We start from the raw sequence: 17684 nt of genomic DNA, 5'->3' as shown, positions 1-17684 counted from the left end.
TCTTGGGCCTGGACTTCCAGTGCAACCACCAAAGCATCACGCTCAAGTACGGTGGGTCCCAGCCGCCCCTCAGTGTACGGCCTGGCTACCCTGAAGGTAAAGCCGCCTTCGCTATTCGCGAACCTTACCCCTAACTGCCGGCCAATAGCGACCAAAAGCAGGAGGTACAGCTGGGGGGACAGGCGGTTTATCGCGACTGAGGTAGACAGGCTCCTGAAAGAGCGCATTATTGAATGCAGCAATAGCCCGTGGAGCGCCCAAGTGGTGGTGGTAAGGGGTAGCGAGAAGAAACGGATGGTGATCGACTATAGCCAAATGATCAACAGGTACACCCAACTAGACGCCTACCCGCTACCCCGCATATCAGAAATGGTGAACCAAATCGCCCAATACCGGGTGTTCTCCACCATCGACCTCAAGTCAGCGTACCAGCAGCTCCCTATCAGACCAGAGGACCGCCCGTACACCGCCTTCGAGGCGAACGGACGCCTCTACCAATTCCTCAGAGTCCCCTTTGGGGTGACGAATGGGGTCTCGGTCTTCCAGAGGGAGATGGATCGCATGGTCGATGACCACCACTTGCAGGCAACCTTCCCCTACCTCGACAACGTCACCATCTGCGGTCACAACCAGCAGGATCACGACTCGAACCTCGAGAGGTTCCTGAAAACCGCACAAAAACTCAACCTCACCTACAACGAGGACAAGTGCGTTTTCAACACCACGCGCCTCTGCATACTAGGCAGCGTGGTGGAGAATGGGGAAATCGGACCAGACCCCGACCGATTGCGCCCCCTACGGGAGCTGCCCCTGCCCAACACTCCCAAAGCCCTGAAAAGGTGCCTGGGGTTATTTTCTTATTATTCCCAATGGGTCGCCAACTACTCCGACAAAGCCCGCCCCCTCTTGAAAGCATCCTCTTTTCCGCTCTCTGCTGAGGCCCACGCCGCCTTCAAAAGCATTAAGCAGGATATTGAGCGGGCCACGCTACAGGCAGTGGACGAGAACACTCCATTTCAAGTGGAAAGTGATGCGTCTGACTTTGCCTTGGCGGCCACCCTCAACCAGGCGGGGCAGCCCGTAGCTTTCTTCTCGAGGACCCTCCAAGGGCCCGAAATCAGACACTCCTCCATGGAAAAGGAGGCCCAAGCCATCGTGGAGGCAGTGCGCCACTGGCGCCACTACCTAGCCGGCAAACGCTTCACCCTACTTACCGACCAGCGGTCGGTAGCGTTTATGTTCAATAATAAACAGAGGGGGAAGATTAAAAATGATAAGATTCTTAGGTGGCGGATCGAGCTCTCCACCTTCGAGTATGACATCATTTACCGGCCAGGGGCCCTTAACGAATCCCCAGATGCCCTCTCACGAGGGATGTGTGCCAGCGCCACCGGGGATCGGCTACAGACCCTCCACAACGACCTCTGCCACCCAGGGGTCATGCGGCTGTTCCACTTCATAAAGTCCCGCAACTTACCCTACTCGATTGAGGAAGTTCGGTCTCTGACCAGGAACTGCCGCACTTGTGCTGAGTGCAAGCCTCGGTTCTACCACCCTGATAGAGCCCACTTAATCAAAGCTACACGGCCCTTTGAGCGGCTCAGCTTAGATTTCAAGGGCCCCCTCCCGTCCGTCGACCGCAATGTTTACTTCCTGAACATTGTGGACGAATACTCCCGGTTCCCATTCACCTTCCCCTGCCCAGACATGACCAGCGCCACGGTCATTAAATGCCTCAACAGCCTGTTCTGCCTGTTCGGTATGCCGAGCTACATCCACACGGATAGGGGGGCGTCCTTCATGAGTGAAGAGCTACGCCAGTACATGCTGTCCAGGGGTATCGCCACGAGCCGTACCACCAGCTACAACCCCCGGGGTAACGGTCAAGTGGAGCGAGAGAACGGGACAGTATGGAAAGCAGTCACTCTAGCTCTAAGGACCAAGGGCCTCCCTATCTCCCGCTGGCAGGAAGTCCTCTCAGATGTGCTCCATTCGATACGGTCGCTATTGTGTACTGCCACTAATGCCACGCCTCATGAACGAATGTTTAGCTTTCCCCGGAAATCCACCTCAGGCGTATCCATGCCGTCATGGCTCTCCACCCCAGGTCCGGTATTCGTGCGAAGGCATGTGAGGGGCCATAAGACGGACCCTCTCGTGGAGCCAGTGCACCTACTCCACGCCAACCCCCAATACGCGTATGTCCGGCACGCCGACAGAAGGGAGGACACCGTGTCAATAAAAGACATCGCCCCAGCTGGTAACGACAATAATCACGGCAATAGCAGCAACAACGACCACAGCAACTCTTACCCACCCACTACTCTTTCATCACCCCCGGAAGAACAACGACCAACGGCACCCCCACCAACTACCCCTTCAACAACCCTGGCGGCACCCCCGGCAGAGACCCAGGAGGCCACCGGGGACACCCAGCCGACACCACAACAGCCACGTCGGTCGCAGAGGACTACCAAACCCCCGAACAGACTAAATCTATAGAAGGGGTGAATGTGATGAAATATTCCATTCATCACTGCCTGTGACTGTGGTTGGTTTCAGGTTTCCCCTCACCATTGTATTGCCTGTGACTGTGGTTGGTTTCAGGTTTCTCCTCACCATTGTATTATATATTGGAATGTATGGAATGTGTTGTGTGTAGGGCTCCGCCCATACCTGGCCTCTATGTAAGCCAGCTCAGTCTGGCCTCATATCCAGTACTGCAGAGCTCCAGATGGAAGATACCTCTCTCCACTGCGTGTTATCTTCTAAGTTAATAAAAGCCTTGTTTTGTTCCGCTAACATCGAGTCTCGGGATTATTGAGGCACATCAGGGACATTTTAAAATGGTTCCTGCGAATCCTCAGACAGCTTTGTGGATTCAACCCACAGTAAGTTCTGGAAGCCGTTTCTGAGAGAATGAAACCAGACCCACACATATACATGTGGATTAGATACAGATCCAGTCAAGATCGGCCTGGAGACAGAGGCCATCTAAATGTTGACCCAGACAAAAGGGGACAATTTCATATTCATGAGAACAGCACCAAGGACTAGATAACGAGATCAGCAGGACATTAAAAACAATGAAGGTCATTCCAGACCAGAGATGGGCCTTTACCAGCCATCTAAAACATTAAAAATATAATAACTACCCCGCTGTGCTCCCAGCCCACCAAAAGTTAAACAAAGACTAACCTGATTTTGGGCGGGAAGTGGAGACTCCTGAAGAAAAGGTATAACTGGAGGAGTTGGAGTTGTACAGTAAGACACCGGAGTTACAGTTGGAGACACAGCTGCACTCAGAGACACACGACCGAGTGGCAGTGGGTGAAGAGGAGTTGCTTCGGGAGAAGATCAGCAAACTCCTCTCCACCATCGGAGGAGGAAGAATAATTAAGCCAACATCAAGAAGGCCGTCCGAAGCCGGCGTCCCACCCCGGGGAAAAACATCGGGAGATCATCGACCATCCCCAGGCCATTGCCGAAACGAGAGGCCATCGACCCAACTTGGGAGAAGAAACAAAAAAATAAAACCCCGAGAGAAGAGACCTTCCAGCCACTCCGGCTCGGGAAGAGACGAAAACTGAAGGAACCTATATGGAGACCAGCCCAAGGCTCCTCTGACCAGGGTTGAGCCAACGATCCTCGACCCCGCCGACATCCAGGCCTGCCGGTGTCCAGCCGCCCCGACCCCCACCTCAGGAGAGAGGTGTGGCGCAGCTCACAGGGGTTCCACGATCCACGAGGAGACGGGGCGCCTGAAGGGATCAAAACACAGACTTGCTTTCAAAACCTGGCACTTCCTAGTTGGATTGGTGAGCATGTTTCTGGCCCTTCACAATCAGATCTAGATAGGTTTAAGGGGGTGGACTTAAGGGTACAATTAACATGAGTTGTTGTCCCTCGATGTTCCGTGTGTTTCCTTATTTCATGATGATCTTTGTAGTGTATAAGATGCCTGTATTTGCCTTAGTTAGTATTGTGTCATTATGATTTGTTTGTGTTTTTCCCTCCCATGTACTCGCTTATCTGCTTGCATTTGATTTATTTTTCCATATGCAATAAAATTTCATTTTGTTTCATCAAACTTGGTCTACAAGAGTTTTCTCTACATTGTAGTTCCTGCCCCAAAGTCCAGAATCTAAGGGGCGAGTGGGTCGAACCACTCAAGGTTTTACTGTGCAAGAGAGAGAGGCCTCTAGAGAGAGAAACCTCTGCGATCTAAAACCCCTTACACTTTTTTTGAATCAGCAATGAATTAAGATAAAGGCACCTTGTTCCAGGCGGTGACTAAAAACTTGGGGGGCGGGGGAAGAGACTGACCAAATCTAGGGACCATAAATATGATAGTCACTAAGAAATCCAATAGGTAATTCAGGAGAAACTTCTTTACCCAGAGTGTGGTTGGAATATGGAACTCGCTACCACAAGGAGCAATTGAGATGAATAGCATAGATTCATTTAAGGGGAAGCTAGATAAACACATGAAGGAGAAAGGAATCGAAGGATATGTTGATGGGGCTTAAATGAAGACTGGTGGGAGGAGGCTCATGTGGAGCATAAACATTGGCATGGACCTGTTCGGCCGAATGGCCTGTTTCTGTGCTGTAAACATGTAGGACTATGTAGAAAACTGCATTGTTTAATATGTAAATATAGTCTGCAAGTACTGGCTGTTGATAGCTCTACTGAAAGCTACTTTGTTATACGATGACGGTATCTTACAACAATCTGCAGCAAGTAGGTACTGTAATATTGTATAAATCATCTGAGAAATATTCTGCATCAACATTACTGATCAAAAGCCTTCCTACGCAATGGGCATGAAGTGTTTATCAACTTCTAGGACAAGTCACCAGTAATTGTTTATTATTTAGTCTATGAAGAAACATTAAGACTTGCTCATTACTGTAGTGTCCGCGTATCAATAACACACGGACTGCAGGAGAACAATAATAACAGGTGTTTACTGAACAGAGGGTAAGCTGAAAACTGAAAGTACAGAAGCCTGCTATGGCTTTATATACAGGTGTGGTCACTGCCGGTACTACAGTATAAAATCAGTTCTCTCTTAAAAAGGTACATACACAACAATTCCTCCCCTTTTAGATAAACAGTACATAACATTCATTTAACAATTAAATAATAACTAATTACAATTACAATTTTCTCTGTACTATATACATAGACTGAAATAATCATTTATAAATTCAGTCTTTGAGGAGGCTTCCTGATCCTGACTGGATAGCGCCTTTCGTGAGTATCCTGTTCTTGCGGCGGAGTCGATTCTGGCTCATTGTCATTGGTTGGTTCGTCAGCTTCCAATACCACTGATTCTGAGGTAGACGCAATCTGTACTTTGGGTTCATTACCAGGTGCACATGCTCGTGGTATGGGTTTGGCTTGTTCCTGTGACTCTAGAATCTGGTCAGCATGGCGTCTCACGATGCTCTCTCCAACGTCCACTGTGTACATCAGTGGTCCCTGCTGTGTGCATATCGTTCCTGGCTGCCATTTTTCTGTTCGGTAGTCACGGGCCAAGACTGGTTGCCCTATCTTGAAGCTCCTGGTTGGCTTCTCATTGATGTGCTGGAATTGCTTATCCTCAACATCTCGTCTTATGTTTGGTTTGAGCAAATCCAGGCGACATCTTAGCCTTCGGTTGAAGAACATTATGGCTGGAGCTTGGTTGGTGACTGCATGTGTCGCATTCCGGTAAGCAAACAAGAAATTATCCACCTTGTGTTGTAGTGGTATGTCGTCATTATACATCACCTTTATTGCCTTTTTAAAGGTCTGAACAAACCTCTCAGCCAATCCATTTGTGGCTGGATGATATGGGGCAGATGTGTAATGTTTTACCCCATTATTCCTCAGAAACCTCCGGAAATCCTCGGACACAAACTGTGGTCCATTGTCGGAGCAAATCTGTTCTGGCAAGCCATTCCTGGTCCGTAGGACTGCAATAGTTTTCTCCGCGGTGGTGGAGAACATTTTGATGACCTCTGGCCATTTCAAATGGGCATCCACGGCGATTAAAAACATTGAGTCCATAAATGGACCAGCAAAATCAATGTGTACCCGTTGCCATGGAGATGAGGGTCACTCCCATGGGTGTAGCGGGGCCTGTGGTGGAGCGTTTTGGACCTTCTGGCATCCTGTGCATCTCTTGGTCATATCCTCGATTTCTTTATCGATTCCCGGCCACCACACAAACGCCCTGGCTAGGCTCTTCATTTTTACCCCTCCCAGATGACCCTCATGAAGCTCATTGAGCACTCTATCTCTCAACTTGGGTGGAATTAGCACTCGGGATCCACACATCAAGGTCCCCCGGCACACTGACAGCTGTTCTCTCCTTGGCGAGAATGCTGGCAACAGTGAGTCGCCATGTGCTGGCCATCCCTTCACCGTCAAATCATAGACCCGAGAGGAGTGTCGGGTCATTTCGGGTTTCTTTCTCTATACTTGAGTTTGTAACAGGTAGACATTCGACTATGGTCGAATGGAATATCTCAACAGGGTCCACTGCAGGTGCTTCCTCCACCGTAGGCAACGGTAGGCGCGACAGCCCATCAGCGTTTCCATGCTGTTTTGTACCCTTGTACTCTATGTCGTATTGATGTGCCCCTAGAAAAAGGGACCATCTTTGCAGCCGTTGCGCCGTCATCACCGGAACGCCCTTCTTTGGGTTAAAAATGGAGACCAGAGGCTGATGATCAGGCAGTAGGGTGAATTTCTGCCCGTGCAAATAGTGATTGAACTTCTTCACCCCCCCCACACCAGGCTGAGGGCCTCCCTGTCAATCTGGGCGTAGTTACGCTCGGCTGAGGTTAACGAGCGCGACGCAAAGGCTATTGGCCTCTCTGAACCGTCAAGGAATTTGTGTGACAGCACCACTCCAATGCCGTAGGGAGACGCATCACATGCCAACCGAAATCGGTAGTGTTGGATTGTAGTGGGCCAATACTTCTTTTGAAGTGATTAGGCATTTACATTTCTGAAAGGCACGCTTACACTCATCACTCCATTTCCATGTTACTCCAGTTTGCAGCAGGGCGTTCAGTGGGTGCAGAATTGTAGATAAATTCGGCAAGAACTTATGGTAGTAGTTCACCAACCCGAGGAACGACCTCAGTTGCGACACATTTTCCGGTGCTGGAGACTTGACTACTGCCTCAATCTTGTCTGGGGACTTATGTAACCCCTCATCAATCATGTGGCCACAATACGAGATTTGTCTCCTGAAAAACTCGCATTTGGGGCGGTTGGCTCGTAGCCCATATTCTTGTAATCTAGTGAGCACCTGCTCCAGGTTGGCAAGGTGTTCACTGTCATTTTCGCCCGTAACCAGGATGTCGTCCAAATAACACTGGGTCCCCGGGATCCCTTGCAGGACTTGTTCCATCGCCCTCTGCCAAATAGCCGGGGCTGATGCTACCCCGAATACCAGTCAGTTGTACTGGTAAAGACCTTTGTGAGTGTTTATCGTGAGGTATTTCCTAGATGCTTCTTCCACCTCCATTTGTAGATACGCTTGAGCCAGATCAACCTTCGTAAAGCGTTTCCCTCCAGATAGTGAGGCGAAAATATCTTCTATCCGTGGCAGTGGATATTGTACTGTGTGCAGGACTGGTTTCACAGTTACCTTAAAGTCCCCACAGATGCGAACCTTCCTCGGCTCCCCAGGCGTGCTGCTCAATGATTTCTTCATTACAGGAACGATGGGTGTGGCCCACTCGCTCCAGTCCACCTTGGACAGCACACCCGAACGCTCCAGACTCTCCAGCTCTGCTTCAACGGCTGGGCGGATCGCGTATAGTACCGGTCTGGCCTTAAAAAATTTTGGGTTTGCGTTATCTTTGATTTTTATCGTTGCCGTTACTCCTTTTAGAGTCCCAAGTCCTTGTTGGAACACCTCTTTCGCGTCAGTTAGAATTTTTGACAGTCGTCCAGGTGTGACGTCGTCGTCCTTTTTGTCAGTCACAGTTAGCGCCTGAATGGAATGCCAATCCAATTGTATTTTTCAGATCCATTCACGTCCCAATAATGGTGGTCCTCCATCTTGTATATATAGATACAGTTTCTGTGTTTCCTTGCCATTGTATTTAACTGGCACCCTTATTTTTCCTCTGGGGTAACTTTTTGCCCCGTGTAGGTCTTCAATACAATGGATGTGTCCTTCAAGGGTATGTGTGGGAATAGCCGCGCATAGTTTTGTCGATTCATGACAGTTAGGGCTGACCCTGTCTCCAATTCCATCTTTACTTGGGACCCTGCTATCATGAGGGTGACCCAAATGGTTCGGTGATCCTCCTTTGCGATCACGTTGTGTAACTTTAGACAACTTAGTCTCCTGCTCCCGGAGTCATTATCACTCTCCTGATCTTCTGAACTACTGTCTTGTCATTTTTTTTTACTTTCTTGTACTTTTCCTTAGTAGTTCTTTTAGTGTTGGTTTTCTTTCCCGACCTGCAGACTCTTGCTATGTGTCCCACTTTCCCACATTGCCTGCATACTTTGTCCTTAAACCAGCAGTCCTTCTGATCATGGGTTGTTCTGCTGCAGCGATAGCACTTTTCTGCTCCATATGCCATTTCGTTAGCGCTGTATTCTTGTGGTTTCTGTTGTATTTCCACAGCTCCCCGTGCTGCTGCTTCGTAGGATACTGCCACGCTGAAAGCCTGTTCTAGCGTCAGGTCCTTTTCCGAAAGTAGTCATTTCTGGGTTCCTTCACTCTGGAGCCCGCAGACAAACTTATCCCTTAAGGTATCTGCCAGTCCTGCTCCGAACTGGCAGTGCTTCGATAACTTGCGTAGTTCCGTAAGATAGTCAGCATTGCTCTCATCTTTGTGCTGGTTTCTTTTATGGAACTTGAATCTTTCTGCTATCAGCAGCGGTGTAGGGTTTAGGTGTTCCTGTAAGATATTAACAATCTCTTCAAAACTTTTCTCCATTGGTTTAGCTGGGGTAATTAAATTCCGCAATAGGCCGTACGTTCTCGCGCCCATCAAATTTAATAATACCGACGCCTTCTTTCCATCGGCCACCTCATTTGCCTTGCAGTACACTTCAATTCTTTCCACATACGTGGTCCAGGCTTCTATTTCGTTGTCGAAAGCAGTGATACTGCCACTCTTCGGCATCTTGGGTGGTTTAAAATGGCGCCTCCCCCGCTTTTCCTTCTTCCCCAATGGAAAAAAATGGCGCCTCCCGCGCTTTTCCTTCTTCCCCTTGCTGCCAACGCTGCTCCTAGCATTCTACAGGGTAATGGCGGCGCCCCGCGGCTTCGGCGCATCTCTCTTTTCCTTCCCCTCGTTTTATTTTCTCTACGCTGCCCGGTTCTTGAGCACCGACCGCGCCCTGTGCGCTCCACCCTCTCTCTCTCTCTTTTCCTCCCGATGACGCTGCACGGCCCCTTTGCAGAGCCGCTCGATCGAGCTCGAGCTCGAGCCCGCCGCAGTCCAGAAAGGTCAGCACACTACCTGCTACCAGCACGATTTGCTGGAACACCTTGACTGGGGAGCCAAGCCCAGCCCAGCTCTCCACAGCCTCCCCTGCGATTCTCCGAACTCCGATGGATCACTGGGCGGTTGCCCGCGGTCGACGCCCATTGCTCTGATTTCGACCTCCAAGAAGCTTCTTTCCCAGGGAAGGATCCCCGTGAGGTGATGCAGTACTGCAGGTGAGTTCGAACCTGCTCGTCGCCAGTGTAGTATCCGCGTATCAATAACACACGGACTGCAGGAGAACAATAATAACAGGTGTTTACTGAACAGAGGGTATGCCGAAAACTGAAAGTACAGAAGCCTGCTATGGCTTTATATACAGGTGTGGTCACTGCCGGTACTACAGTATAAAATCAGTTTTCTCTTAAAAAAGGTACATACACAACAATTACCATCCAGACACAAAAAAAAACTTGCAGTAATACACTATGCGTTTACAGCACAACTTTGAAAGTCTTTATTTAGTTCACCAACCCAGATCGGGTGAGCCAATCTGCCTCAGGATCAGAGCTCCCCGATTTGCCATTCTGCTTGCTGCAATGTATTCAAAACTTTTCCCAGGAAACTTTGAAGTTCGCAATGGGAAAATTGGGGCACAAACGTCACAAGTCACAGATTGCGCCAGTCCAGGAAATTGTGAGCTAACTATCCAATGACCAACGAACAAAGAGAGTTATATAGAGCTGAAATACCCTGTGAACTAGATACTTGATTCTTATTTTTGGAATAGCAGCGAGTCACGTCTTGTAGAGATCAGAATAAGCTCCTATGACACAACCCAGGAGATACTATAATTCCGGTGACGTTTCTCACCCGACTCGTATTAATCTCCCTCATCGTTTCAGCTGCTGCAAATTCCACATTCTTTTTAACAGACTTTACTGCTTTGTCAGCTGTGGCTCAGTGGGTAGCACACTCACCTCTGAGTCAGAAGGTTGTGGGTTCAAGTCCCGCTCCAAGGACTTGAGCACATAAAGCTAGGCTGACACTCCAGTGCAGTGCTGAGGGAGTGCTGCACTGTCAGAGGTGCCGTCTTTCGGATGAGACATTAAACAGAGGCCGTCTGCTCTCTCAGGTGGACATAAAAGACCCCATGGCACTATTTCGAAGAAGAGCAGGGGAGTTATCCTTGGTCTCCTGGCCAATATTTATCCCTCAACCAACACAACAAAAACAGATTATCTGGTCATTCTCACATTGCTGTTTGTGGGAGCTTGCTGTGCGCAAATTGGCTGCCGCATTTCCCACATTACAACAGTGACTCCACTTCAAAAAAAGGTACTTCATTGACTGTAAAGCGCTTTGAGACATCCGGTGGTCATGAAAGGCGCTATATAAATGCAAGTCTTTCTTTTCTTTTAAAAAAGGGGTTGGCATGGGAGGGCATTTGCAGTTTAATTTCCAGCATTCTTGATTTCTTGAGATTCAAATTCAAACTCCACCTATTCCAATGTCAAGAGTACTGAATACAACACTTACAGTATAGATCATTGCTGAGGGACACAGTGCTTTTGTTTGGAGAGTTTTTATTTTCAAAAATAACAAGCAATATGATGTGACAAATTGGGATAGATTTTGGCATTCCACTGCCATACAGTTACTGAATCACAGCTATAAATTGTTTGAGCTTTACAAATCTAGAGACCGGTTACTTTTGCTAGGACACACATGGTACAGTCTTGTTATCAAGAAACTGCTCGCACTGAATTTGAGAATTCAAAGTAACAATGGACGGAGACTGGCTAATCCAAGAGGCGCATCTTCTGGAAAGTTCCTCCATTCATCAGCATCTTCAGATGGCAAATAGCTCAGCCGTGGCTCAGTTGGTACCTCAGTCAGAAGGTTGTGGGTTCAAGTCCCACTCCAGAGACTTGAGCACAAAACCTAGGCTGACACTCCAGTGCAATACTGAGGGAGTTCTGCACTGTTGGAGGTGCCGTCTTTCAGTTGAGGCCATGTCTGCCCGCTTAAGTACATGTAAAAGAGATCATGGCACTATTTGAAGGGCAGGGGAGTTCTCCCCGCGTCTTGTCCAATATTTATCCTTCAACCAGCATCACTAAAACTAAAATGATTTTGTCATTATCTCATTGCTGTTTGTGGGAGCTTGCTGTGCGCAAATGGCCTGCCACCTTTCGTACATTACAACAGTGACTACACTTCAAAGTACTTAATTGGCTGTAAAGCGCTTTGCGATGTCCTCAGGTTGTGAAAGGCGCTATATAAATGCAAGTTGTTCTTTCTTATGGACAGCAGTGATGCAGTCCTACATCATGCTTCTTGTTGGTGAGGGCAGAAAGTCAGCCTGCCCCTAAGTTTAGGCACATACTCACCCCCCCACCCATAAAAACAATTAAACAGAATGTAAACATTGCTAAGAGCTAACAGTGCGCAAGCTGAATTGCTTGTAGATCTTAATCAGAGCAAATATAAGTTAGTAATACCGGTTTACCAAAAGGACACCAAATACTGATGAGTAACTGGCACTAGTACTGACTCAGTATTGTCCCTGCAAAATCACTCAAAACAAAGATTTGTTACAGGCTTTAAAAACCAGCAGTCACACATGTTAAAGTTTATATAGCAAGTTCTGTCATTAGTTCACTACTTGTTATTTTTGTAATCTGAGCAATGTAATTTGCTTTCCTAAAATCCGATGTAAATTGAAAAATGAAAATTGTATTTTATAATGAGATTTTTTCTAGTAAAGCTTTAAGTCAATGGTATTGGCCATTTAATTACAGCTTTAATCAAAGCCAAGTGCTATTGAGGCCAGTTACAGCACAGAAACCGGCCATTCGGACCAACTGGTGTTCTTGCTCCACACGAGCCTCTTCCCACCTTTCTTCATCTAACCCCAACAACATATCCTATTCCTTTCACCCTTGTGTTTATCTAGCTTCCCCTTAAATGCATCTATGCTATTTGCCTCAACTACTCCTTGTGGTAGCAAGTTGACACTAGATTAAATTTGTAGCCGATCAGACTGGAGCTGGACCTCTACCAGTGTCTCCTGAACAAAAATAACACCAGGTCACACTGGGCATATGTAACTGGCAGGACATCAAATACAGTTTGTACCAGCTCAGACTAGGGTGCTAACAGTATTAGCAAACAGTGAACAAAAGCAGGATATATACTAGTACCTGGGACACTGAGGGAAGAAAATGATCATATAATATCAGATCAGACCTCGCAACAGTGGCAACTGAATATAAAAGGCAGCAGAGTTGGCCAAGATCAAATCCCATTTAAGTGTCTAGGAGCATTGAATTAAACATAATCAAATGTACAAGAAAGGGCCAAGCTCTGGACAACGTGTGTACTTAATACAAATACTACCATAACCTGCCAAGCCTGCACTTCTTTATACTGCTCTATCCTCATGTGAATCATTTCCACTTACAGAATCACAGAATGATACAGCACAAAAGGAGGCCATTCATCCCATCGTGTCTGTGCCGGCTCTTTGGTTGAGCTATCCAATTAGTCCCACTCCCCTGCTCTTTCCCCATAGCCCTGCAATTTCTTCCCTTCAAGTATTTATCCAATTTCCTTTTGAATGTTGCTATTGAATCTGCTTCCACCACCCTTTCAGGCAGTGCATTCCAAATCATAACTGTGTAAAAAAAACTCATCTCACCTCTGGTTCTGTTGCCAACTATCTTAAATCTGTGTCCTCTAGTTACCAACCCTTCTGCCTTATCAAGACCCTACGTGATTTTGAACAGCTCCATCAAATCTCCCCTTAACATTCTCTGCTCGGAGAACAGTCCCAGCTCCTCTTTTACCCACTAAACCCATGTTAAATGCACTGTGCAGTTTACTTAAATTTCGATCATAAAATTACTAGACTGATCAGAACGCGAGCTCTCATTTGCCTTTCATTAAGAAAATGTTCGCAGAGTAGACAACAGAGAAACATGCAGAAAAAACCCACTGAGATTGGAACTCCATAACCAGGGAGCCCGACGAGCTACCTGACTACCCATCACCAGCTGGTTCAGCTTGCACATAACCCACCGAGTCCATATGGGTCTGTGAAGTACGAAATACATTGATGTGACCTAATGTCACTCACTCCGGAGTGGCAAATATCCAACGGTTACTGGTCTGCACATCACGCGTGGTATTTGTCTAAGGTCACCAACCCTCCAGGAACATTCTGGAAGTAAAGCTTAATCTCCCAGGCACTGCTGCGGGCAAAACCCAAGGAAAAATGAGTGTTATTTTTTTCATTTGCTTTGAACACTTCTTTGTTACAAAAATATTGGGAGATCATAGAATCACAGAAATTTACAGCACAGGAGGCTGCCATTGGGCCCATCCTGTCTGTGCCAGCCAAAAAAGAGCTATCCAGCCTAATCCCACTTTGCAGCTCTTGGTCCGTAGCATATCCAAGTACTTTTTAAATGCAATGAGGGGGAAAAAGACTGTTTGACCAAGTGGGCAGGTTGGAAGTGGGCGATCAAGTGATGAAATCTCCAGGAATCAGAGTTGGCAATTCTATATAAATCACTGCCAACAGGTCTTGTACATCCATTAAATGTCAGCCTAATTAATTCACATTAAGCATAAAATAAACTGATCTATATATAATGAGTGTTTAACAGTATCAAGCATTTACATCAACAATGTCCTGCCAAAGGTGATGAACTATTTATGCCTTTCACAAAAGGTCACATTATTCAGTATTAAACTTCATTTTTTGCACCTTATTTTCAGCTCAAATATACCTCGTTACACTTTGTATATTTAGACAGTTCTACAAAAACAGGAGGAGAGCAAACACTTATTAAAATCCGAGGAACGCCCGACACACTATTCACAGTGCTCAGTGTTCACTATTCGCAGTGCTCAAATGTTATCCAACTGGGTCTCAAGTCATGTAAACATTCGGTCTCTTTCACACATTGTTGGAGACATAAAAAATACAATCATTAGCCCGTTCATCGGCAGAGCAAAGAGCATTCGACAAAAGGTCAGTTAGTGCACTCTGGCTCAAGACCTGCTTCTGAACACCAACTCTAAGAATTGGCTGGACTGCGGCCTTGATCGACGGCTATTTTAAATAAAAGTGTCCTTGTGGAACTCTAACTCTCTGTCTCCGTTGAGTCAGTGTCCTCTATATTCTCAGCTGGGCTTTGGGAAGCTCGATTGTCAGTGTCCTCAGATTCTGTCGGGACTTTGGGCTTCGCCACCTGATTGTCACTCTTCCCTTTGATGCTTCTTTTATTCTTCGCAGTATCAGCTTCTGCCTCGCCGCAGCCCTGCTCGCTGGCTTGACCTTTCTGCTGCTTGCCTGCTCCTAGACCAGTCTCGGCAGACGAGGCTGACTCTCTCCCGACTGCAGCTACAACACTGGTTCTCGAGCCATCGCTCATGGTGTTGCGTCTGCTCTTCTCTTGACTAGGTGGCCTCTTTTCCGATAGAGAGGATGACTTGGTAACGGCATTTCTTCCTCCCGACGCCTCCTTCCTAAGGGGCCCCCAGACAAAGTTCTCCGGTGGCTTATAATGGTGCTGGGCAAAGCGCAGGAGCTTCCTTCTCTCCTTCCTAGATTTTATTGTGTAAACAAAGTATTCCAAAGCACTGTGTAACATGTTGGGCAGTGTCTCCTCAATTAAAGCCTCGTGCAGCAGTAACCGGACCAGGTGAATTTGGAAGCTCTCAAACTTAAACTCTCCTAGACTTTTTAAAATGCGGGTGATTCTTAGATAATTGTGCTGAGACCTTAAAAAAAAGGATAAGGTGCAAATTAATAAGCATCATATACCCAACTATATGCAAATTGTAAGCCAGAGTATTAGAGTATCAATACTGCTTTCCAAACAATTGTTGCTTCCGTGGTAACACTCTCACCTTTGGGTCAGAAGGTCATGGCTCAGTAGTGACACGCTCACCTCCACCTCTGGGTCAGAGGTCATGGTTCAGTGGCAACACTCACCTCTACCTCTGGGTCAGAGGTCGTGGTTCAGGCCCCACTTCAGAGACCGGAGCCGATAATCTAGGCTGACACTGGGATGCAGTACTGAGGGAGTGCTGCACTGTGGAAGCTGCTATATTTCAGATGAGACATTAAACCATTATGCCCCATTTACCCTCTCAGGAGGGCATAAAAACCCATGGCACAATTTGAAGTAGAGCATAGGAATTCTGTGTGTCCTGGCCAACATCTATCCTTCAACCAACATCATTTAAAATAAAATGTATCTGGTCATTTATCTCATTGCTTTTTATTTTTAGAAACACTGCTGAGCAGAAATTGATGGTCGCATTTGCCTACATTAGCACAGTGACTACACTTCAAAAGTTGCGATATAAATGCAAGCTCTTTCTATGCATGCTGGTCTCCCCTCTCAGGCAGAAAACTGACGTCCACTCTCCAATTTCTTTTTTCCATATCCCTCTGTCTTCCATTCTCTGCCTCTCAGACATTTTCTTTTGCGGTCTCAATTATCTGCTTAATTGATTCTTCACTCTTCGTCTCTTTCCCTCTTTTCGCAAATCTCTCCATCTCCCCGACTTTCCTTTGTATGTCTCCCCCGACTCTGTGTGCCTGTCTCCCCCGACTCTGTGTGCCTGTCTCCCCCGACTCTGTGTGCCTGTCTCCCCCGACTCTGTGTGCCTGTCTCCCCCGACTCTGTGTGCCTGTCTCCCCCGACTCTGTGTGCCTGTCGCAACCGACTCTGTGTGCCTGTCGCAACCGACTCTGTGTGCCTGTCTCAACCGACTCTGTGTGCCTGTCTCAACCGACTCTGTGTGCCTGTCGCAACCTTTTGCTCTGTCCATCTCTCTCCCCTTTTCCTCTCACCTTCCACCGAGATTGGAGCCAGACTGTGACCCTTTGATTCATATCCCTGGGTAGAGAGACTTGGGAGGGGGAGGGGGGCTGAGGGCCTGGAAAGGAAGAGGTGTCTTACCTTCTCTAGATTGTTTCATCGCTAACTGCCGCCGTGACATCGGTCGTCTCCATTTCTCTGCTCCCCTCACTCACTCCAACCTACCTCCCTCTGAACTTGCAGCACTCCATTCTCTTAGATCCAACCCTGACATTGTCATTAAACCTGCTGACAAGGGTGGTGCTGTTGTTGTTTGGCGTACTGACCTCTACCTAGCGGAAGCTGAACGCCAACTCTCCGACACCTCCTCGTACCTCCACCTGGACCATGACCCCACTACCGAACATCAAACCACCGTTTCCAAGACTGTCACTGACCTCATCTCCTCTGGAGATCTCCCCATCGCGGCCACCAACCTCACAGTTCCCCAACCCCGCACAGCCCGCTTCTACCTCCGTCCCAAGATCCACAAACAGGACTGCCCTGGTAGACCCATCATTTCAGCCTGTTCTTGCCCCACCGAACGTATCTCTTCCTATCTCGACTCTATTTTTTCTCCCCTTGTCCAGTCTCTTCCCACCTACATCCGCGACTCTTCCGACGCCCTCCGCCACTTTAACAGTTTCCAGTTTCCTGGCCCCAACCGCTTCCTTTTCACCATGGACGTACAATCCCTCTACACCTCCATCCCCCACCCGGATGGCCTGAGGGCGCTCCGCTTCTTCCTTGAACAGAGGCCCGACCAGTCCCCATCCACCACTACCCTCCTCCGCCTGACTGAACTTGTTCTCACATTGAACAACTTCTCCTTTGACTCCACTCATTTCCTCCAAATCAAAGGTGTTGCTATGGGTACCCGCATGGGTCCTAGCTATGCCTGCCTTTTTGTGGGATATGTTGAACACTCTTTGTTCCAGTCCTACTCGGGTCCCCTCCCTCAACTCTTCTTCCGGTACATTGATGACTGAATCGGTGCAATTTCCTGCTCTCGCCCTGAACTAGACAATTTCATTCACTTTGCCTCCAATTTCCACCCTTCCCTCACCTTCACATGATCCATCTCTGACTCTTCCCTTCCTCGACTTCTCCGTCTCCTGGTTAACTGGTGTAACTAGAGGGATTGATTTAATTTAAATCCAATTAATTAAAGGGGATACTAGCATCTAAAATCGGGCAGAGGGTGTCCATAACTAACAATAATTTTTTTTATTAATTACATAGAATGGAGCAGGTGATGTGTTACTGTTGCGAGATGTGGGAGCCAGTGAACCCCATTGAGGCTCACGGTGATTACGTCTGTGACAAGTGTCTGCTGCTACAGGAACTCCAG

At 47.7% G+C, this 17684-nt stretch overlaps 1 protein-coding gene across 1 annotated transcript in view; it reads right to left on the bottom strand.

Annotated features, from left to right (window-relative positions):
• Positions 1-9753: 9753 nt before the first annotated feature.
• ogfrl1 (opioid growth factor receptor-like 1) overlaps positions 9754-17684 on the bottom strand; it is a 93599-nt gene continuing 85668 nt past the window's right edge. The window contains exon 7 of the mRNA XM_085996581.1: positions 9754-15245. Coding sequence (XP_085852707.1) covers positions 14606-15245 — 640 coding nt within the window. The 3' untranslated portion in view covers positions 9754-14605. The remainder of the gene's footprint in view (positions 15246-17684) is intronic.

This window comes from Somniosus microcephalus, chromosome 9 (assembly GCF_052327205.1).
Source record: "Somniosus microcephalus isolate GS21.2 chromosome 9, FLI_Smic_1.0, whole genome shotgun sequence".
Taxonomy (NCBI): domain Eukaryota; kingdom Metazoa; phylum Chordata; class Chondrichthyes; order Squaliformes; family Somniosidae; genus Somniosus; species Somniosus microcephalus.
The sequence above is the reverse complement of the archived record's forward strand: the minus strand, read 5'-3'. Positions and strand labels throughout refer to the sequence as shown.